Source organism: Coccinella septempunctata, chromosome 5 (assembly GCF_907165205.1).
Source record: "Coccinella septempunctata chromosome 5, icCocSept1.1, whole genome shotgun sequence".
Lineage (NCBI taxonomy): Eukaryota > Metazoa > Arthropoda > Insecta > Coleoptera > Coccinellidae > Coccinella > Coccinella septempunctata.
The window spans coordinates 7,268,800-7,293,235 of NC_058193.1; the positions used below are offsets into that span (position 1 = coordinate 7,268,800).

General features: G+C 35.4%; 2 protein-coding genes across 10 annotated transcripts in view; one reads left to right on the top strand and one right to left on the bottom strand.

Annotated features, from left to right (window-relative positions):
* Positions 1-24,436, top strand: part of LOC123312770 (Ca(2+)/calmodulin-responsive adenylate cyclase-like) — a 210,430-nt gene that overhangs the window by 102,691 nt on the left and 83,303 nt on the right. For 5 of the 9 annotated variants that reach the window (XM_044897244.1, XM_044897245.1, XM_044897250.1 and 2 more), the window contains exons 7-8: positions 6,302-6,446; positions 13,387-13,638. In XM_044897244.1, the coding sequence (XP_044753179.1) occupies positions 6,302-6,446; positions 13,387-13,638 (397 nt within the window). The remainder of the gene's footprint in view (positions 1-6,301; positions 6,447-13,386; positions 13,639-24,436) is intronic. The other 4 variants (XM_044897247.1, XM_044897252.1, XM_044897248.1 and 1 more) reach the window with 3 other exon arrangements.
* Positions 14,648-16,114, bottom strand: LOC123312776. Its single transcript, XM_044897262.1, has 2 exons — positions 15,774-16,114; positions 14,648-15,317 (listed from the first exon to the last, which is right to left on the bottom strand). Exons 1-2 carry the CDS (start codon positions 15,846-15,848, stop codon positions 15,054-15,056), a joined length of 339 nt encoding a protein of 112 aa, XP_044753197.1. The 5' UTR covers positions 15,849-16,114; the 3' UTR covers positions 14,648-15,053.

Below are 24,436 nucleotides of genomic sequence, written 5' to 3' on the forward strand. Positions count from 1 at the left end.
AAGATTCTACAATCTCTTGCACGTGGACTTATTTCAGCAGAGTGAAATTATCATGAAAATGGAGTAATTAATAATTTTGAGTAGTCTGAGTGTACTTTACCTTATGAGACGAACAATTTAGCACCAGGATTGTGCGAGAAGACTTAAAAATTGAGAACAACTAAAAGAGGTGAACTTAAATATGAGGTGTTACAAAATCACATTGATAGCAGCGCGAAGTTAATTCAACGGAGCTAACAAAGAGAATCTTAAGAAAAATGTGTAAAAGTGTGGTTTTTCACTCCTGAAAAACACTGAAAGTGGGGCCGCTGAGTCGTTCAACCAGCGCACCGCCGAATCGGAGTACCATACGCGGCCACCGGAGCTGGTCAGGAGCGTAGACTAGAGAGAGGTCGGAGGAGGGCTTCGCTCAATTTTTAACAGTAGAGGTTTCATTGATTGTTTGACCAAACCGTGAATTGACTGAATATTGGAGTGTTATAGCGAATTCCATGGTTATAACTGGTGCTTACTAAGTGAATATTTGCAACTCGCAACAAAAACTACAGAAGTTCTAAACACATCACCAATGGAATTCGATATTATCGCAGATTCCATTGAATGCATTTCATAAACTCCGTGCAACAATCTTGAAAAATCCTGATCTAGTGCAATACTACTATATACCAATGGAATTCGCTATCAAAACTCGATAATTCATTTAAATGTTGATTTCTTAGTTTGAATTTATTATTTTTAATATGATTGACAAGTAACAAGTTCACAACAGTGAAAAATCAAATGACTGAAAGAAAACGCGTTGTTGTCCTACATATACCTTCGATACTTGAATTGTCCCCTCTCTATAAGGCTCGATCGACAGAATATTCAGGAACTCGGCATCGTTCTACTCGAAAATAAACTCATGATGCGCATTCGCATTAACGACCACTCTCAATTTTTCGCCGCATTTCTTACTACTGAATTAGCATTCTACAGTAACAATATATAATATGATTTCTGTGGAAATTTGTCAGCGACAGTAGAGAGTATAGGCTGGGAGATACATAGGTACATTTCACCAATGAACTGAATTCATCAGTCAGAAGTACAACATCATTGCCAAACTGTCAAAATAATCCATTTTTGCTACTGCTGACATTAGTTATGAGTTGTGACGAATTTTCATGTGGATTGAAAATTTTGAGATTTAATTTTGAAAGTTTCATGAAAATAATTTAAATGATGATAAACATGTTACTTCAAATGTTTCTTTTCTACATGATTTCACTAGCTTGCTGAATGTCTATCATGAAATGGAGGATAACTAGAGAACACTTTGACACACATAGAAGAAAGTTAATATTAACACTATTTTCAAATACTAAGAGATTGTTGAACTCACTTTGATTGTGAAACTGTGAATAATGAGTGATTCAGCACCCAATGAAATCGCTAGGGCAGTATCAAAATCGACGATCCATCGTAGTGTTATGCAATGGAGGCAAACTGGAGAGTATGTGGGGAGACGAGGTCAAGGCATAAAACGCTCAATCACTGCCATAGATGACCGATTTATCACATTGCACACTACGCAATAATAAGCCTCGAACCGCAGTTCAAACAAGAAACGAATTGGAAGAAGTTCGTGGAACCACTATAAGTGAGCCTACAGTGAGGAGAAGAGTCAAAGAAGTTGGTTTGATGGCACATAGGTCAAAAAAAGCACCACAACTCCAGAGACGTCATCGAGTAGCGCGACTAACTTTTGCTCGAGAACACCAAAATTGGAATGATCTCTGGGATAAAGTTTTGTTCACGGATGAGAGCCGTTTCTGTGTAAATTCAATAGATGGAAGGAAAAGATTGTATTGTCGTCCAGGAGAACAAAATGAACAATTTAATTTTACTCCAACTGTCTCTTTCGTTGGAGGCTCAATTATGTTGTGGGTGGCGTATGTTTAGGAGCACGCACAGAGTTGGTGGTTATTGATGGCGGCGCTTTAACGGCAGATATGTACATAAGGGATATTCTGCAAGATCATGTGATACCTTTTGCCCCATTTATCAGGACAGATTTTCCCTAGATGCAAGACAATGCTCTCCCGCACGCAGCTCGTTGTGTAACTGAATATTTAAATCAGGTTCAAATACCGACAATGAATTGGCCTGTATGTTCTCCAGACATGAATCCAATTGAACATGTCTGGGACTTGCTAGGCAGACGACTTAAGTCAATAATTCCTGCTGTTCGAAACTTGGAAGAAACAAGAACTACTTTGATGAAAATATGGGAGAATTTGCCTCAAGAAATGATCAACAACGTAATCAGAAATATGGAAAGACGAATGGTTGCACTTATAAGGGCTCGTGGAGGGAACACACGTTATTGAAAAAATGCTCCTTGTTATTTTGTGTTACCATTAAATGTTTAAGACGATAATAAGTATACAATTAAGATTTCAATTTTTAGTCTTAAATTTTTAGAAAGGCTCCAAAAGCGCATGAAGCATTATAAAACAAATTGAAATCAACTAAACCATTCGTTGAATTTCCCTGTAAAGAAAGTTACGAGGAAAAATAATACAATTCATGTCCGTTACTTCAAATTTTAAATTTATATACAGGTGTGTATATACCCTGATATTCTAAAATCCACAATACAGTCAGACGGTAGCGAACATATTCAATGTAACAGAATTTATATAATGTTTCATCTGAATCTAAACGACTAATATTTCAGCTGAATATTTCAACAACCAGAAAGATTGTGAATGTAGAGGATGACAAAGAATTTCCTTCTATTGGGAGACCCAAAAAAGTGGTGTCATTTGAGAATTTTTTGTTCGTTTGAATTAATGCGAAAAGTTCACTACAGGATTTTCGATGAATGTCATTGTAGAATAAGTTCCCAAAAATTGATTTTTCTATTTTTCATTAGACTTGTCCTATACATTGTAAATGTCTTGGGGTACCAATAAATACCTACTTATTATAATTATATCAATGTATTGAGATGAACAGCCACAAATACGCACCAGTTGTCCTGTTAATTGTTTATTCATGTGAAATTTTTGTTCATCTTGACTTGAAACTTCCTTTAATTCCTTTTAGTTATATTGATGCAAGATGATTTTTGTTGAAGAATTTTACATTCTTGTAATTATATGTTAATTCCTTCGGGAGATACCCATTCCCAACCATTGCATCATATGCATTTCATCTTCGGGTTAATATTTTTGAAATCTACAACTGTTGTAACGTATTTCAACTTTAGCCAATGGAGATAACGAACATTAACTCTCCTCAAGCTAGTGCAGGTAGGTCCAGGTAGAAATTTTAGTCTTCAAGACGTCTTTGTTTGGTCATGTTCGGACGTATGGTGACCAACTTGGTGACGTCTGTGAGACCTTATGGTGACGTTAATATGTCACTACCTGAAAACGTCTTAGCCTAGTTGCACACACACCGATTTTGGACGGCCCGGAATAAAATCGGCCAATATTTTATCGGTAGTAGTTGCGAGCACACTCACCGGATTTTTACCGGCCAAACGATCAGCCAAACAAATTCGACTGATACGGTCGGAAAACAACATTGAACTCAAGAAAGAACTCATTCTTGTGACTCGGTGCTAGAACAAACGTGTACTTAGTCATGTACGCCACTACATCCCGGTATTGCCGATATTGGACGGTTGCTCACCGGCATTTTACCGGCAACGTTCACTGGTCGGAGTGTGCCAGGTCCCGTTCACACACTTGGTTCACTATTGGAATTTCGACGAACGATATAAAATCGGCCGCCTTTAATCGGTGTGTGTGCAACTAGGCTATCGGTGACGTCTTGAAGACGAATTTGGAAGACGATTATTCGGTACTTTTCATGTCTTGCGTACATCTTTCTTACGTACTGAGGACGTTAGTATTTTTCTGAAAATTTTAGAATTTCATGGATAGAGATGAAACAAAAAACAACATAATGTGAACCAACATTGATTGTTACATTTTTTTTCTCTTCCCATCCCCCCTGGCCTTGTGTTCGTGCACATCAGCCAACATTATTTAAATCCTAGGTACAAGACACCCACAAACATCTATGACGACGCGACGGCGGGATTCGAACCCGCTACCTCCGGCATCCTAGCCGAGTTCGCTACCACCCGAACGTCGAGGCTGTTTAAAATATTGGTATTATTGGTACTGAGTATCACGAAAAGGTGTGTCAGAAAAAGTTATTTTCCTATCAAGTGCGGAAAGTGATACTTGCCCGCACGAAACTGCCGTTGCCCGAACGATGCGAAGCAGAGTTCGGGTAAGCAGTTGAGTGCGGGCAAGACACTTTACGCAAGAGTTAGGAACAATATTTTTTCTATAAGCGCTTGAAATATATAAATGTATCCATTTCACGAAACAGATCATATCTCATTTGATTAATTCATATATAATGACAGACGTTATTCTGCATGTCGTTACTAAGGGTTTCTCAGCGTTGACGTTCTGTCCATAGAAAGATGATAGAATTTAATTTACTCTATAATATTTGCGTGCAGGAAAAACCCCTGCTAATCCATTCCCGCACGCAAATGCGTGCGGGAAAGAAATAGCAGGCGTTTTTCCCGCACTCTTTGGGAAAGTGACTCTTTGCAACTTGGAATGCGTGCGGGAAAAAGATTGAACGCGCACACTTGTAGAAAAAAGTTATTTTCAAGACTGTGTACTAACGGAAAGGAAGCAAAACATGAATTTATCAATGCGATGACACATGCATTTACATAGAATAACTGGAACAGGATAGCTAGTCATATTTTTTTTCAGGTTTTTGACTGAAAATATTTTCATTATCCTTGAATCTAAAGGATATGAATATAGCGATTTATAATTTAACGGACGTTATCCTTCGTTTCATATCTACATAACCATATTCAAACTGTCCGATATACATTGTACCTTGAAAAAATTATATGTCTTATGTCTCAGAGTGGTACAAGTACTAGGATACTTGAATTGATGTCTCAGAGGCGTTATTTTACGACGTTTTAATAGCCAACTTGAATTGACGTCTCAGAGACGTTATTTTACGTCCGAGTGACGTCGAAGACCAATAAAGAACTAATGAAGACGTCTTTGAAACAATACCCTTCTACCTGGGATATTATACTGATCTCTTGTATTTTCCATGCAAATAACTGCTTAGTATGCCTTCAATCAGTTCGTATAAACTTCAATTATGTTGGTCACATATTTTCCGAAGAGATTCGACATTGTGATAAAATACGTAATAACAGAAATTTTCACGTAGAACGGGCAACATAGCGTTGATTTAAAACCCAAAAATGTTTTGAAAAGCGTCATAACCCTACATTTTCGTACTATACAGAGTGAAATGTGTCAAATTTCCATGGCCAACCGAGTGCTAAAATAAAAGTGAATGGAGTATAGGTATACACTAATGTTCGTTTATAACCAACCTCAATGGAGCGTCAAAAACGCTATAAGCAAAGTTCGCAATAAAGAATAAATATTATTACCTATAAAGAATTAATTATTATTTTCATTCTCTAAAAATTAGTTCGTTCGCATTCAGAATCAAATAACCTCTCATTGGATATTTAATTCGACCTAATAACTGATGAAGGTATATTAACAACTTTTACGTACCTGTTTGAACCCGGCAACGTCTATTTTGGGCAGAGGTAAAAGTAGCAAACCGTGATGTTTTCAGTTGTTTGAGGTTTATTCTCTAAGCTAATGCTCGATTTTTATGAATAACATATTAGGGAAGTTTATAGAAGAAATTTGATTCAAAATCTCTTCATTTAACATTTTTAGTACGCGATTTAGCTAGGCAACCTACTCTCGATATATCAATGTAGTTATGTAGCATATTTTTGTCATCAACATTGAATAATAATAGATGCGGGTTTATATTTCTTATACCGTATGTCGTACTACCAGAATAATTCAATAACGAAGCTATCATAAACTTTTAACCTTATTCGAAAAAATTTGTCCATGCTTTTTTAGGAATCGAAACGAAACTTGGTAGTTCTGAAAAAAGCTGATTGTGAAAAACGAATGAAATATGAGTATAACAGACGAGAATTAATCGAAAACAGCCAAAATAAAAATGTATGAAGTTAACCTAACTCTTTGACCAAAGCAAAACGGTTGTAGACACCAATATGCATGAAACCAGCGTGGGCTTTTCATGTTCACTAGAATATTTGCATAATAAAATATGGGAACTATTATATGCAATTATATAGATCTTATTAATTCCTGAACAAAAGGAGCGTTGTATAAATCATTTAATTTTTCAGGAGAGTTCATATAACTCAAGGTACTCTGGATTACTTAAATGGTGAATATGAAGTAGAACCAGGTAATGGTGCCTCTAGGAATCAGTACCTCAGGGACCATTGTGTTACAACCTATTTTATTGTGCCTCCAGCGAGACGAAGAAAGGTATTTGGAAAATTTGAATTGAATATGACTTACGGCGTTATCCCACCAGAGTTACGCTACAGCGACGCCACAGCGACACGATTTTGTTGCTTAGAAATTGACCTGCCTGTTGCTCGGCAAAAACAAGATGACACGAAGTTTTCTGTACCGTCAGTGGGAATGTAACACTACATGTTCTATACACATAGAAAACATGGGATGAACACGGAAGATACACGCTGGCGACATCGCATCGTTGTCGCGTCGCTGTTGCGTTGCTTTGGTGGGACAAGGCCCTTACTCTATAATCTATAACTTACGATTTGATACGAAATGGAAGTAACCAAATGCATATCAAGGGAGATTCAATTTATTCCGTACTTTCTGGTACACCCTTTATGGATAAGCAGAGCGGCTGTGAAAAATCGAATTTAAATTGGTAATAGCCCCCAAAATCTTAACTTATTAATTTTGAGTTGCGGATTAGTATTGGGAATAACATTGACCCATAGACCAATTACATAGGAGTCTTTGCACTGACTCAAGATTTTTCGAATGTTGTACTGTTGTTCATGTTATTGACTCAATCGAAGAAACTGAGAAAATAATTGCATTAGGTTTGAATGCTGAATCATGTGATTGCAAGCTAGTGAAGCATAACGAAGCAGGATTAATCGAGCAAGTCGAATATCTGTGCGTAGTTTTCTTTCGTAATTAGTTATAGCTGATCATTCAAATCGAAATCGATTTGATCGAAAAGATACTTGCTTCAAGAATTATTGAAAGAGTCCTTGAAATTCAGAGGCAATCTTTTATCTGGTCACAAAAGATCTCTCACTTTGGTAGTAACATCATGGAAATAAATTCTATAATTACATAAATATAACCTAAAACAGGAGTTCGAAAATGGTTTTTACAGCGTGACGATTACTTTCCTCGCGTTCTGGTTTGGAACTCCAAAATTGAATGCTTAAATTTAAATATTCATATATTCAACGACTAAGATACAAGTTCATGTTTAATGAGTGTTGTTTGTGAAAATTGATCAATAATTGTTACGGAAAAGTACTACTGTTTGAGGTTTTGTTCATCCGAAATTTTTTCACTTTCTCGGGATCCCAAGAATAACGACCAGGATATAATAGAGATTAGCTGCATAGCCTCATTGTGCTGAGCCTAGACGAGTCTTATCTTGATTAGCGGCGGCGCTTAGAGGGTGCTAGCAGGATCAACTAGAAAAAGAAAGAAAGAAGATAACCTAGAAAAGTATTTGAACTATAGATATACTCAAATTCGGAACTAACCGTAAACATTCAAAATTGATACAATTATGTTTCCAATTTGTACGATTGAACCAAGAACATAAACAACAAAACGGTCAGTGCATAGACATATATGTTATCCTCAATACCAACCTGAATTCTGCAACTCAAAATTTTTCTCAATGGCCCAAGATGTCCATAATTTGTGAAGTGAGTATCTTATGCCCGGTTTCCCGAAGCTTGATCGCAGTCAACGCTTTATTGGCAGATGTCGGTTTGTTTTCGATCGATATTTCAGTTCTTATCATTCAGAATATCATTCTTGGAATCAATTTTTATCTATATAAGTTCATAAGATGCTCAATTGCTACTTCATGGATATATTCAGGAATCAAAACGTTTCAGCGATTTCATTCTGGAAACCGAACAACTGTCAAATCGTTGATCGAGCAATCACAGGTTTGTGAAACCCACTGTTATTCTGTATTATGATTTCGGACGGAACATATCAAAGATGTTCTTTCATCGCCCAGAAGATAGATTCACTGTTTCATTGATTTCATCAAATTAATCTTTAATCGATACTATTAACTGGGTTATAAATTTCGTAGCTTGATGAAAAATGATACTCCTTTGATTGCTGTTATTGATTCCATTGTCTCTTGATGCATTCGATTACGGAGAACTTTTTATAAAAAAGCATCATGAATTGTTATGATACAAAATTCAAACAAACGAGAGTCACATGTTTTTTGCTAGAAATAGCATCAATGACCTAGGAATCAGTACATCGTTTTTTTTTTAATGTAAAAATCATTTATATTTCAATATTTTCAAAATTATATAATTCATAAATATTTTTCCCGAGGTAATATGTGTTTCTTCCCTTTGAGATATTCTTTTGATTATTCAATTAATCGAAAGTATATCTCGAATATATTGTCCTTATAGATGTTGCAAGTTCCAGGAATAATCCACTTTTATGGGGAATACTTTCAGATCAGTTGACTATATTTCTTAACACAACTCTTATTTTGATCTGAATAATATGTCTTCATATTTCAAATTTCAACATTTACATATTCTCGCACATTATACTCTATTCAATGTTATTTGAGAGTTTGCACGTTCATTCATCGTTTTTATAATTCCAATCGTAGTAGTTTACTTGAGGTGTAAAACTTAAAAAAATTAACCTTGAAATTGAACTTTAAAAGTGGGTTATTCAAATTCTGCTTTGTCTTAATCACACTAACTGCTTACTTATCTCAATAACCTGGCACTTCTTATAATATTTCAAGTCACCGTTGAATATTTCTCCATGGTTGCAAAAAAGTAGTTCAACAATTGAAAACAGACTTTCAACGAATTTAGCGTCACTTCTCGTATACTTATTGAGCGTTTCCCATTCTGTTTGTCGCCATTTGAGGTTTTCGTTGAATTTTATTATCTGCTAATTCTGTCAATTTCTCTCTATTCATTCTTCGTAATAATCATACTATGAGAGTAGTTTTATGAACTACCTGAGTTGTAGCAACTGAATTAGAGTCAGAGAACCACATTTCACAACTTCACAACTTTCACAGCTGAAATTCTTTAGGGTTTTCACTCCCAGTCAGTGAAACAAAATCGATTAAAAAATTGAAATAATCAATTTGCCTCTTCGTAAATTCAATGGACAAACTAGAATTCTAAAGATTTTTAAGAATTTGTCCGATGAAGGAGTCTGATGTAAACTCCGAAACGTTACGAAGTTTTATCAAAAAGTTTTTTTCCATCTGATTTACTCCTAACAAGTTAGGGCAAGAATTCACACAGGAGCGATCGATTATTTCAATTCTTTAATTGAGTTTGTTTCAGAGACTGGAAGCTGGAAGTGAAAACCCTAAAGCATTTCAGAAGATGCAGAGTCCTCCCAGATTGAATTTCAATCGATATCTCATTTCACAAGTTTTTACAACTTGAAGTACATCATTTATATTTCTAGTTTGTGATTTTCTCGAGAAACTTGAATCAGATTAACGTTTTTTAGTGTTGAAATAGAAGTTATTATGATAACAGAAAAACCTCTTTCAATCGCAAAGTGAATCTTGAGGTTGATTGTCTTGTTTATCATGAAAAAAAAAATAGTATATCATTTAACGAGCGCTAATGTAGGTCATAACTAACGCAGATGAAGTTTGCAGCGCGAGCCGTAGGCGAGTACCTATAACAATGCTATAAAAATTTTAGTTTAAATTTTCGGGCAATAAATTCTGTATGGTACATTAGCAGCTTGTCTTATTTCTGGAGGTGTACATAATACTTCATTTTCATTATCTGAATTAATTCTTTCCAGCAAAATATTCACAATAATTAGGTATCAACTTAATTTCAAAACGTCAAAATTATTCAAGTGACATTCCCCCACTCAATAACAATAATGGGCTGTTCCCTTCCGGCCAACCGGCTTGTAGAAGAAGCACAGAGCCACCCTGATATTCGGTTCGTAAATAATTGCAAGAATCTTTTCCGATTTATTATAGTGAGTTATAGTAGTGAGTTATTATAACTCACGTTGTTTGTTTACAAATACTATTAATTGCTCAAAAGCAGTTGAATAATGAATATGAATATATAATTTAGTAGGAGAAGATAAACAATATAAACATACATGATTCATTAAGGGTGGTGTCCGACCGTACGTCGAAAGTATGCCCTGTATATCATAACTATAGAATTCTTATTACAAACACGTCCTAAAAATAGTGATTTTAAATTTTGAAACCTTACGGTTTTAGGATATAGTTTTGAGAATAGAAGATTTACTTCCCAGACGCCCAACTAAACATGAGGTCATAAAAAATAGAATTCGGAAAGCAGTTAGAATCATTTCTCTCCAGTATTCATTCCACCTAGGAAAGACTGAGTTTGTGTATAGCTTATGATTTTTCTGCGTTATGAAAATTTCTGTTGTTAGTAAATTTTGTTTAATTTTGTCCTATCATTGTTATTGCATGAGTTTTCGGTCCGTTAATCCGTTATCATGTCGAATTGAAATACCTTATTGCTCCTAAAGACTGTAGTTTTTAACACTTTAGGGCGAGTTAACAAGAATCAACGCTGAAAAAAATTGAATATCATTTGAATTGAACAAAAGAGATATCGAGTGATATGAACCGCTCTTCCAATCATATTCATAGCAACAACGGTTTTATTGCCCTTTTATTCTGCTTATCTAATACTTCCAGGTCGATATAATTAACATGCGTTCAAAAGAATTCGTCGTAAAATAGGCTTTATTATTTAGGCTTTAATTGTTGCTATGTTTACAATTGGCGTTTAGCTTGTAGCACACATTCATGAAATAGAGACATATAAGTGGCATTTACCTGATGTCACATACCTAAGGCATAATTTTCGATATAATAACATTTTTAGAAGAAGTCCTAGCTGATCATTGCAAAAATCCGAAACTCAAACTTGAAGGTTTCGTCAACTCGAAAAGGTTACCACAAAATGTTATATGTAGTTTATAGAACAAGCTGAGCGTTACTCTTGAACACTGTATATCATCTTTTCAAATTCCATAGCCTACCAGATGACAATTTTTTGAAATCACGTTATTAAAGATTTCTTGAAAAGAAAGATTTTACTGGAATTGATTTGACTGTTCGATCCTTTCAAAATTTTCTTGTCCTTGAAGGAGGGTTACTCGAATATCATTAAATATTTAAATACCTACCGGTATTGTGTTTGTGTACCGAAATATTTGTATTTTTTCTACGGTAATTAGATATTGATCAAATAGTTTAAAATAGGCATTCGTTTCTCTTTCAAATCTTTCAATTTCGGAATCTCGGAAAGCTGAAATAAAAACCTTAAGACACAATAACACCTCATTCAAAAATTTGAATGAGATTTTTCTCCCGCTACTGACTTCCTATTGATATGTGGTACAAGAGCTTAGGGAAAATCCTCAGTGAAAAAAGAACCTTCCTCCCCGTGAGTGTGGTGGATTGTAAGAAATGAAATTGTTCACGAAGTAAGCTAAAATATTTTATATTGAAGGGCATCTCGCACTGAAAAAATTGATCCTTACTCCGACAAAAAGGAAAATCCAGTAAGTCTTCTCCAAGATACCAGAAACTTGTATCTGAAATAAAGAGAAAACAAAAGCAAAAAAAGGTAAAATAATAAAATTAGACTCAATATGTCACATTGACCTAAAATTGACAACCTAATTCAAAATAGATTCGGAAACCGCTTGAATGAATTATTATAACCGAAGATCTTCAGATTTAGGTATAGGGTATGTTGGGTGGAAATTTTTGCATCTTATGGTTTAGTGTGATGGTACAGTGTTGTATCTGCAAATATGAACTATTTCTTGTTTAACTACTGTCCTAGTGTCCAACTTTGAAATTCCAAGATAAATATCCTGATTAACTTAGGCACCAAGTGGACCTAGAGAGAATGTTGTGAGAAAGTACTATTTTTAACTCTGTAGCTTTTGTCAGTTAGAACTATTCATTAGTCCATTAGCGATAATCTTCACAACAAATTTGAGACTATTGAATTAATATCTCCAGAACTTTTGGTTTGGGTAGGGAGAAGTTTGAATAAAAAGCATTTAAAAGATTGTGGAGAATCCAAAAATGTATTAACATGTTATAAATAATAAATGACACAAGTTGGCTGAACTTTTGGTATAACTAACTATTATCTATTTCAGTACTACAGAAACGAGAATTTTTCGATTGAATATATCTCCGCCATTCATTATGATGCATGAATTGCCTCTAAATTCTCTAGATACTTATAGTTTACTCTTTGAGTACAATATCCTCATTAAAATTGTACCATAATTCATCGTATTCCACTCTTATTCACAGTTGAAACACGGTAATTCATCTGAGGGCAAAAAGATAGGGTGATAATATTCATGCTCCAACCCTTATTTGCATGAGAATTTAAAAAGCATTATTTTGGCTTTCAATTGGTCAAATATAATGGTTCAAAAAACAAGACAATTATCTCAAATTACCATTGAAATGATCTTTCGCTCACATAGAGGTTTTAGCAATTGTTGTGCTAAAGAGAAAATCATAATACTATTGTTTAGTGTGAGTTCTGAATTTTGTGTCAAAAATTCGGTAATAAGAACTGTTTACCACTATGCTAAATAGAGTACTTATTTCAGTACTGAAAATTTAAGATTCACAAATCAGATGCGCGTGCAGATACAGATAATAAAATAGTTGATATGATTGCAATTTATACCCTTGTATAGGCCCCATAGGCGTAGCCAGGGTTGAGTTTTGGGGGGGGGGGGGGTTGAAATGAAATTTTTCTGATTTCGACATATAAATTGAGACTCTTTGAAACTAATATTATGTACCTATATTATTTCGGGGGGGGGTTTGAACCCCCAAAACCCCCCCTGGCTACGCCCGTGATAGGCCCCATAATTTTCGTTTAGTATTTGCACTCGTATTTGCATACTCAGTTTTCAGTGGGTATAATAAATAAGAACAAGTTGTAATATCTTGTTTCGAATCTGCGTATATTATTTGCGGATATTAAATTTTTAGTACCTATGCTTTTAGCATAGCGGCAAACTGCTCTAACAAGCTGATTTGTTGCCTCCTAATTCTATTTCATTTTGAATGGAGAAAGGCTTGAAATTATATAAAGATTTGCTTCCGTCTTATCGATAGATTCCCTGGCTAACCCCTGTGACTAACCAAAAAAACCCTCCCCCACCCTCCCCGGTGGATCTATTCCAGCCACTCTTGTTCAACACACTGCAGGTGCGCTCTGCTCTTGGTGCGGCTCAGAGACGTAAACTCAGCTTCAAGAATGTCTCCAATGTCGTCGTGCAACTGCTTCATTCCATCAAATACTCCATGGAGGTGCCATTCTCTAACATGGCTGTGCAACCAGATCCAAAGGGTACCAGCTCACGAAAGGTGAGTATTAATTTCTATGTGGAAATTCTAATTTACAGAACGTTTACGATTCATCGCATCAGAGTTGATTGAGATGAACGATGTTCATCTAAATCATCAGAATTATGAATCCATTTTTCAATTCACAAAAGCTGGTTGGATAATAAACTTAAAAAAAAGGATAATAATGATTAAAATTATTATTGCAGGAATTTGGACAAATTTTAATTCATTTTCCTTTTAATACATTGCCAACGTTTCGAATCAGTTGCGATTCTTTCTCAATGCTGGAATGCCAAAATAAACTTAGAAACAAATGAAAAAGCACCCAGAGACGATTCGCCACTCATCTCGTATCTCATCGGATAGAATATCGTCAATTTTATTAAAATAATGGTCTGAGTAATTCTGGTTTTGATTTCAATTCAATTTTCTTCAGGTGTTTTGAAAATGGTTCATGTGTTCTTGACACGACATGAGTAGACAGAATCACCCCCCGGTACGTTCCACAAATCACATTGAGCAACATGGAGATGACACTCAACTCTCCTGTAAAACATTATATATATATATGTTCGTCACAACATCACATCTCGGGTAAAAATAATAGGATGAAACACAATTATGACAAAAGCAATCTAATAAAATAAATCAAAACATTTTGTATATGGTGGATGCCCCCTAGATATACTAAAATGACTATCACAATAAAACACTAAAATGGACAAAGACAAATATCGAGGTTCCTAAAGCTCTCAGTTATTTCCATCATAAAGACACACCATTTTGAGTCTCTGAAACACCAGTATTTCTCAATATAAGACTATCATACACCAAACTGAGATGTTGGACGTCTTCCCCATAATTAACTGTGTTGTTGGACCTTATAAGAATCATTTCACTGATTAGGCGTCTACTGTAGATAGGTTCGTAATCCAGAACTGTGACCTTCGAGAAGAACTGATTCGAAACGTTGGCAATGTATTAAAAGGATAATGAATTAAAATTTGTCCAAATTCCTGCAATAATTATTTTAATGTTTATAACATGGACGTCACCAACAATAAAAAAAAAAGATAATAATGATGTAGATAATGTACTAAAAGCTAAAACATAATTTGATAGGTTCTAGGTTCCAGTCACCTCCTTATCAATCAGACAGAAAAATATAATCGTTGGGCATGCGAAGGATCTATCAACAGTCAATCGCTCATTTCATTATGAATGCTATGTACACTTTATATTTTGATTTCTTTATCTGATCGATAAGGGGAATGATGTTGAGGTTGGTATCTAGGACCTACCAAATTATTTTTTAGCTTTAAGTTATATAATCTACATTCACTGTTAAGTATGAGAAGAATTTCTTCAGACGCATATCACTCGGTGATATGAATATTAACAAGTGTTATGGTCTCAATCGAACTAGCCAATTTTTACCATTTCTCGGACCCCGTCAGGAAGTTCGCACCGTCGAAGAAGGGCTGGTCTGCACGTTCTGGAAGGAGCTCTGTATTTTTAGGAATACAATACTCAATAGGTTGTGGAAGTTGAAGTTTATTTGATGACCTCGGTGTTTCGAATGTACCTAGAAACCAACGATCAAAAATAAATATTCCTGATAATATTGGCCGATCGTAATACGAATATTTTTCCTCTCTAATCCTCACAGACACTGGTTGTACATCATAGGTCCAAATCTACAATAAAATTGAATATTGACTACAAGTCTCTTGGAATTTTCACATCGAACCCATTAAAATTTTATTGAAGTCATATGTTGCAACTTGAGTAATTTCTTGTGTAGCTAGAGTGAATTCGCAACCGAATTACGAGGTCTGACCAAATGAGAACGAGACTGCGCGCCTGTGCACCCCTGCACCCCTGGAGGGATGGGGAAAAAACTAGCAGTCCGTTTGGGTTGCCGGAAGTCACTTCTTTTCACATGTCAAAACACGTTTTTGTCACTATTAAGGGGAGCGTCCAGTTCCACATCGTTCGCAACGCACGGATAGCATCGAAAGTAATTTAGAATGCTTTGTATGAAAACTCATATAAGTGCGTCCACTGATACGTATTGTACTGCACGGATGCATCGCTTGATCCATTTAATGCTATCCGTGCGTTGCGTACGATGCGGAACTGTGGACGCTTACCTTTACAATACAGTATTTGTTCCGTGGCGGTTTGAATTTGAAACGTACGCGTGTTTTTGTCATGCCAAAAACCATGTGTGACGAAAAACACAAACAACTCAACAATCTCAAATTTCTCGTTAAGGTGACAAAAACTCCGACCGAGTGCTATAAATTGTTGCGAGAAGTTTATGGGGACAATTCTCTATCTCGGGCGCGTGTGGTGTAAGCGCTTCGGTGAGGGCCGAGAAAGCACTAAAGCTGACCACCGCTCAGGTGGTCCTGTCACTGTTTCAACTCTAGAAACTGTGGCCAACATCAACTTTATTGTGAGTGCAGATCGTCGAATGAGCATCCGGATGATAAATATATTGCAGGGGAGCATTTGAATGTAAAATAATTTTTATAATAAAACCCTTTTTTCTAACTAGTCTCGTTATTTAATAGCCAGACCTCGTATTACTACATAATAAATCATTGAGGCCTTTTTAAAATATATTAATTACATTACTAATGTATCCATGTTTTATTATTATAAGAATTGTTTGATTTTAGGACGCGGTAAGTGTAATTCTTTTACTCTCACCTAACAGCGTTGAACTCTATCAGCAATATTTTTATGGTGAGTCAATTAACTTGTTTTTTGGCCCCCTGAATCAATTTCTTTGTGATAGCACCAAAACCCCGAATTAGTTTTATACAAGCATTTATTATTTTACTATTGACTGTTTTAATTTTCTCTCATGCGAATAGATAATAGGAATTTGACATGATGAACAAAATTATTCAGATACGTATATAGCTATAGATATAGTTATTCTGTTTTTTCTTCATGAGAATATAGCATATGATTTGATAATCTACATGAAATTCATAGCAGAGTCTATTGATTTTTCTCTCAAGTTTCTGACAGTGAGAGAGTTAGCAACGTCGAAGAAACTAGAATTTCTGGAAGGCTGATTCTGCAATATATGGTTTCTTGTTCTCACTCGAATAGGAACGACATCTCTGCCAGCTGGTAGACGTTGCGTTCACTTCACTAGTGCGCGACACACATAGGTGAAATGATGGATTTGAAATGATTTGCGATAGCTTTATTTTTGTTGCATCTACTTTGAAACACAATTGAAAATATGAATTGTTTGGCAGACATTTTGACCGTTGCTTGATTCCTGTAGAAATTTCAAACCATTTCAGGAATGCTGACATTTTAATAATATATTATTCGAATATTCAAGAGTAAAATAATATTAAATTCGCAGAATTTAATTCGGTTGTTAGAAGAAGGCAGACGCCGTCAAAATATTACTTTATTCTGACAGGACACTTTCGTGAATGATTGCAAAAAGGTCAACCATTTCAGGAGAGCTGAAAATATATCATATTATTTGGGAATTCAAGGGTCAAACACAAAATTGACAGATAATGATGAAAATTATGATAATCATGGTAAAGATGAAAACGATCATAATAGTGAAAGCAATGAGGGCTACCGCGTGTGAATTCGCCGCTAGATGTGCTAGTGTAGCGTGAGGTCCAAATTAATAATATTAAGTTTATGGTCTCCATATATCTATAATACTTTTATTGATATTACGTGGTTAATGCTATGAAAGAAGTGAAGCCAAATAATTGTCAGAAAGGGTCTTACACACATGACGAACAAGATATTGATTAATAACCAAATATTTATATATTCAATTTCTCCAATATTATGGTCTGTGAAATGACAAGTTCCCGTCATCGTAGATAAACAAATCTTGCATTAGTTTGTCTATGTTCAGGACCTCACTCTACAAAGGCGCCAAATGGTGAGCAAAAAAACGGTAGCCCCCATTGCGACTATGGCGATACATAAACTTTTAGCGACACAATAATAAATTGGAAATATTTATTCGAGTTTTCATTTTGATATCTACTCATTGAAACTTTTCTTCGCTGGTTTTCCCTTTAAAAAACTGAAATTGGTTTTTTGTCGAATACTGATCGACTATGAAAAATCTCATTTTCAATCAAGGAAGAAGAAAGGCAATCTTGATTCTTCTGAGACCATTCATATTGCAAATGTCTCTGTCCATCAGAGAGAATTCTAGAACTTTGAAGCCAAAATTGGTTATACCTGAACTACAACTTTTTAACACAAGGAGACAGAGGAAAATGAATGGCACATTACGTTCGTATTTCTTCGAGGAACTCATTATGCCATCAACTTCATTCCACTATCTTCTTTTGTTTTCAAGTTATAGGCCAAAATTGAAATTTGGGTTATTTCGACTTTGGTCATTATCTCCGTTTCTGTTTGTGCTAGGATGTTGAAATAAAAACATTATGCAGACACTTTTTTGATAGCAATCCAGTGGCTCACTATGATTTTTTCCAACAGGTTTATTGGCTCAGCTATAACTTGAAATTGTGTTTTTTCGTATGAAAACAGTAGTTTAAAGTGACTTAAAAAGAATCGCAATTTTTTATCAGTTTCAGGAATATATCATATATTTTTGACGCAGAGATGATATTTCTCCCAATGCAATTGAAGGACAAGTTATGTACCTATGATTATTTATTTTGTTCTTCATTCTTCATCAAGTCTTCGAATAAGTTTGGATGAAATCTTTATTATTAACTTTTTTTCTCGATTTCTGCTCTGTTTCTTTGTTTCAGATATTATTTCGAAATGGAAAAGAGGATAAATAAATTTTAATATCAATGGTAAAGAAGCCCTTCAGTATTAACTGCTTATTTTGTAAACAAATTCGTCATCACTACACTACTCACGGGAAGACAGGGTTTTTTTACTGAGGTTTTTCCCTAAGCTCTCGTATTATACTCCAAATTGTATGGTACCCGTTACACTAACCTTTGCTAAAATTCATACATATGCTACATTGTTTGATAACTAAAAATTTATTGCTGACATTCAAAAGAATATATACAGGGTGGCCATTTGAAAACGAAACAGACGAGATTACAGACGAAATAAATTTTTTCGATAGAAATGCTCGGACAGGTCGATTTCTGTTTCGAGGGGGACAACTTAAGATGTAGGTTACGGACGCATAGCGCTTCAACCCTTGCTACTACAACCCTCACCCCCAATTTTGGAATAGGGAAGATGGGGTGAGTGATACCTCATTTGAAAGGTATTTTCATACTGATTTCAGCACAGTAATTGTTTTTTCATTTTATGCATTAGTTCTCGAAATATTCTTAACTAAGTATTTGAAAATGAAGTGGTGTTTTCATGGCACTTGTAGTGTTTTTTTGTGAAAAATCGACATTTTGAGCTTCAAAACAACCATGACTGTGGCTTCCTTCCTCCAATCCACTGACATAGAAATCTTTAATCAAGATGTCGAACAAACAAAGCGTATTGCGAAGGAGCTCAATCTTGCTGAAACTCAATCTAAATTATCTTCGATATAATTTGCAGTATTTCCAATAACATGCGGTAACACTTGATCGATAGAAATCTCCAAAAAGTCCAAATACGTACATATCTCTAATCAGATCACCAGGTAAGAAAATCAAATCATTAATGATGCCACAGAAATATTCCAGTCCGATTCTCATTTTTTTGAAAAAGATAGGAATTCAATAATCAACAAAATGAAAACATTATTGAAGCCAACTGAGAAAACACTTCATAATTAAGTCGGAAATCGTTTCACGAATTGGGACTGGAATATTTCTGTGGCATCATTAATGATTTGATTTTCTTACCTGGTAATCTGATTAGAGATATGTACGTATTTGGGCTTTTTGGAGATTTCTATCGATCAAGTGTTACCGCATGTTATTGGAAATACTGCAAATTATATCGAAGATAAGTTAGATTGAGTTTCAGCAAGATTGAGCTCCTTCGCAATACGCTTTGTTTGTTCGACATCTTGATTAAAGATTTCTATGTCAGTGGATTGGAGGAAGGAAGCCACAGTCATGGTTGTTTTGAAGCTCAAAATGTAGATTTTTCACAAAAAAAACACTACAAGTGCCATGAAAACACCATTTCATTTTCAAATACTTAGTTAAGAATATTTCGAGAACCAATGCATAAAATGAAAAAACAATTACTGTGCTGAAATCAGTATAAAAATACCTTTCAAATGAGGTATCACTCACCCCATCTTTCCTATTTAAAAATTGGGGGTGAGGGTTGTAGTAGCAAGGGTTGAAGCGCTATGCGTCCGTAACCTACATCTTAAGTTGTCCCCCTCGAAACAGAAATCGACCTGTCCGAGCATTTCTATCGAAAAAAATTATTTCGTCTGTAATCTCGTCTGTTTCGTTTTCAAATGGCCACCCTGTATATCTTTCCAAGTACATAATTTTAAACTACTCTTTGTATAATAAAAAACACATATTTATGTTACAGCTCAGCAAATATACCTGTTGGAAAAATCATAATACGCCACTGAATTGCTATCAAAAAAGTGTCTGTATCATGTTTTCATTTCAACATCCTAGCACAAACAGAAACGGAGATAATGATAAAATTTAAAATTTCAATTTTGGCCTATAACTTGAAAAGAAAAAAAGGTAGAGGCATGCAGTCGATGGCATTATTAGTTTCTCAAAAAATGGCGACCGTAATGTGCCATGCATTTTCCTCTATCAATTGTACAAATTCGTTGAACAATAGTGATAAAGATTGGTATTTATCACTCGGGAAAAACTTAGCACGTTTAACGTTTCTTTATTATTGACAACTACATCAATTGTTCTTGACATACATCAATATATATATTCCGAACATCGAATACTAACACGAAATACATAATAATTCCAATACTCCCACTTATTGAGTGTTGTAAATATCAGCAAGAACACTAAAAACACACTCATTGTGAGTCTCAATCACTATAAGTTTTCATGCCCAACAAATATCTGACGATAAGATGAGAAAAGCTTCTTTTGGTAGAGCTTTTGTAAAAAAATCAGCCTCTTGTTCTTTTGTTGGGACGTATTCAGGAGATATTTCACCACAATAGTATTTTTCCCGAACAAAATGGAATTGAACATCCACGTGTTTCGTACGGCTGTGAAATTCTGGGTTGTGAATGAGCTTGATAGCACCTTGGTTGTCTATATGTAGAGGAGTTGCACCCTTCAATGATACACCAATATCATTCAGCAACTGACGTAACCATACAGCTTCTTTGGTTGCTTGGCATGCAGCTACATATTCTGCTTCTGTTGTTGATAAGGTAACACCTGATTGCCTTTTGCTGGACTCGTAATTGGACCTCCTGAAGCCTTGAACACGTATCCGGTAGTGGACCTTCTTGTTTCTTTGTCTGACGCGTAGTCAGCGTCACAGAAACCATTCAGGTTGTACTCTGGTTGTCACAAATATTCTATTCCATAATTGGCAGTATTTTTCAGATATCTGATAATCCTCTTGACAGCATTCCACTGAGCTACTGTAGGATTATTCAAGGATCGGCTTGCGACTCCCACTGAATATGCAATATCTGGCCTTGAAACGATTGCAGCAAACATTAATGATCCCACACATTCTCTATACTCTATAGGGACCTTCAAAGTTAATGTCTGTTTCAATTCTCATAATATCAGTATTTGGGTCAGCTGGTGTTTCTGAGGGGTTACACTGATTCATTCCAAACTTATTCACAATTTTCTTTATATATCTCGTTTGATGCAGAAATATAGAGTTTCTCTCCTTGTTCTCTATAATTTCAAGTCCAACATAATTATTGATATCGCCTACCTTGATTTCAAAGCATTTACCTAATTCTCTAAGAAAAATATCCAGTGCTTTGTCAGATGGCGATATCAACAGACCATCGTCGACATAAATAATGAGCAGAACTTTGTGTTCCTGTACATATCCTCGATAGATACATTTATCTGCTTGGCATTGCTCAAAACCGAATTTTTTTAGTACACTGTCAAATTTATGGTTCCAGCATCTGGGTGCTTGTTTTAATCCATATAATGATTTTACCAGTTTACATACTTCATTGCCATTGCTTGGGAAAACCTTCAGGAATTTCCATATAAACTTCTTCTGAGAGTTCTCCATACAAAAAAAGCTGTTTTAACATCAAACTGCTTGATTTTGTATCCTTCGTGGGCAGCAACCGACAGAATTACTCTGATTGAATCAAACCGTGTTGTAGGGAAAATATTTCATGATAATCACGTCCTTCCTTTCGAGCAAAGCCTTTTGCACACAGTCTTGCTTTATATCTTTCTATTTCACCTTGATTGTTATATTTTAGTTTGAATACCCATTTTGATCCAATCGCTTTTCGTCCTTCAGGAAGTTTTTGTATGATCCATACTTTATTTTGTTCCAGAGCACGTATTTCTTCTTGTATTGCTTCTATCCACTTATCAGCGTTTTCGCAATGTATTGCTTCTTCATAGGTATTTGGAACTTCTAGTTCCACCAGGTTCAGCTCAACTTCAAAATCTCTTAATTTTTCCGGAAACTTGACGTTTCTTCTTGGTCTTCCATTATCTTCATTAGGTTCGATTTCTTCGTATGGTTGAAAATTATCCTCTGGCTGAATATCTGATATTGGATTTTCAAAGTTATCATCTGTGAACTCAGTTAATACAGGTATCTCTTCTTGTTTATTCATAAATCCATTTTTCTCTTCCTGAAACATCACATGACAAGATATTGTAATCTTGCGTATCTGGGGATTGTATAAACGGTAATTTGTGGAATTCTTATCATATCCTACAAAAATCATTCTTTGACTTTTAGGTTGAAGCTTTGTTCTCTTCTGATTAGGAGTATGTACATATGCAACACATTCGAAGGTTTTGACATGACCTAAATATGGTTTTTCGCCTGTCCATTGTTCATAAGGTGTGGTTTCGCACTGCTTGGATGGTGTTCGATTCAAAATGTATATAGCAGTATTTGCTGCATCTGCCCACAGATAGTGTGGTGCGTTTGCACTGATAAGCATGGTTCGCACACTTTCGCACTATTCTCTCTTTCACATCTTCCATTTTGTTCTGGTGTATATGGTGCGGTAGTTTCTAATTCAATACCCTCTTTCATCATGTACATTTCCAGTTCTTTGTTTGTGTATTCAGAACCATTGTCAACATGAAGAGCCTTCACTGAGTGTCCGAACTTTGTTTTGACAACGTTATTGTATCTAACAAAACATTAAAAAGTATCACTTTTGTGCTTTATGAAGTAAGCTACTCGGTATCCTGTACAGCTATCTTTGAACAATAACATATAACGAGCACCTGATACCGATTATGTTGCAAAAGGTCCACATATATCGCTATAGACAAGTTTTCCGGGAGCACTTTTGTTGACTCTTGTTGACTCGGAAAAACTTTTTCTATGCTGCTTGCCTAGTATACAGGCTTCACATTGTAAATTGTCAATATCACTCATTGTTACTCCTTTTACAAGATTTCTTTGGACCATATCTTTCAAGTACTGCTTGTTTATGTGACCAAGCCTTTTGTGCCAAATTTCCATATATTCTCTGACTTGTTCTGTTACAGTTGCTTCAGTGTTGTTGTAAACTGTACGAATAAGCATCTTGTATAGATTATTTGTTTTCTGCTGCAAAGCACTAGCTACAAGGTCTCCTTCTAGATATATTTTGGCATAAGTACCCTCCTTGATTATCTTCATGTTCCTACTCGTCAGAACTTCTTCAGATATAAGATTTTTTCTCAGGTCTGGGATGAAGAGTACATCTTGTATGTAAAAATAAAACCAATGTCCATCTATTAACTTCTGAATTTTTACTGTGCCTTTTCCTTTCACTTTTAGGCTTTTACTATTTCCTAGGTATACATGAGAAGGGCTTTCAAGTTCTTCGAACTCAGAGAAGTAATCTCTTCTATAGGACATATGTGCTGAAGCACCACTATCTAGGATCCAGATATCATTACACTGTGTGATATTGAGCTCCTCTATTTCAATATTTAGTGCTGTTTCATTTCTTCTATTCGATTCACTATATTTTGTTTGATTTGATTGCTTTGAAGCGTAACAGTCCTTTGACATATGACCACGTTTATGGCAAGAAAAGCATTTGAATGGGAATCTTTTCTTCTTAGCTTTGGCGTACCTTTCTTCTTTGTGTTCAAAGTCATTGTGGCGAGAGCTTCCTGTTCTTCTTCTAACAGTGTCAAACTTTGTTCTTTATCTTGGAGTCTGGCAGTCAGGTTCTTCACTGCTGCTTTCTCTCATCCATTGACAGCCAGGCTTGCCTTACATTTCTATATTTCTGTGGCAATGTGTTTAAGATTTTTGTTACTATGGCAGTTTCACTGACAGAATCACCACAATCTTTGATTTGCTGTGCAAAATTTTCGATTTTGGCTACATGCTTTGCCACAGAGTTATTGGGATCCATCCTATATTGGTGAAACTTTTCATGTGCCATGAGTTTATTAACTTCTGACTTTTGACAATATATTGAGTCAAGTTTCTTTTTCATTGCCTTCGAAGTTTCGCAATTTTCTATAAGAGTAATCTGCTCGAAGTCCATGGCTGATGTAATAAGAATCATAGCTTGTGCATCCTTTCTGTACCATCTAATCCTGCAGCCTGGGTTGCAGCTGGTTTTTCCATTGTTCCATCTACAAGACCATAAAGGCCTTTTGCCTTCAGGGCACATTTCAGATGGAACATCCATTGGTGATAGTTTTGTCCGGTGAATTTCGTAATGCTA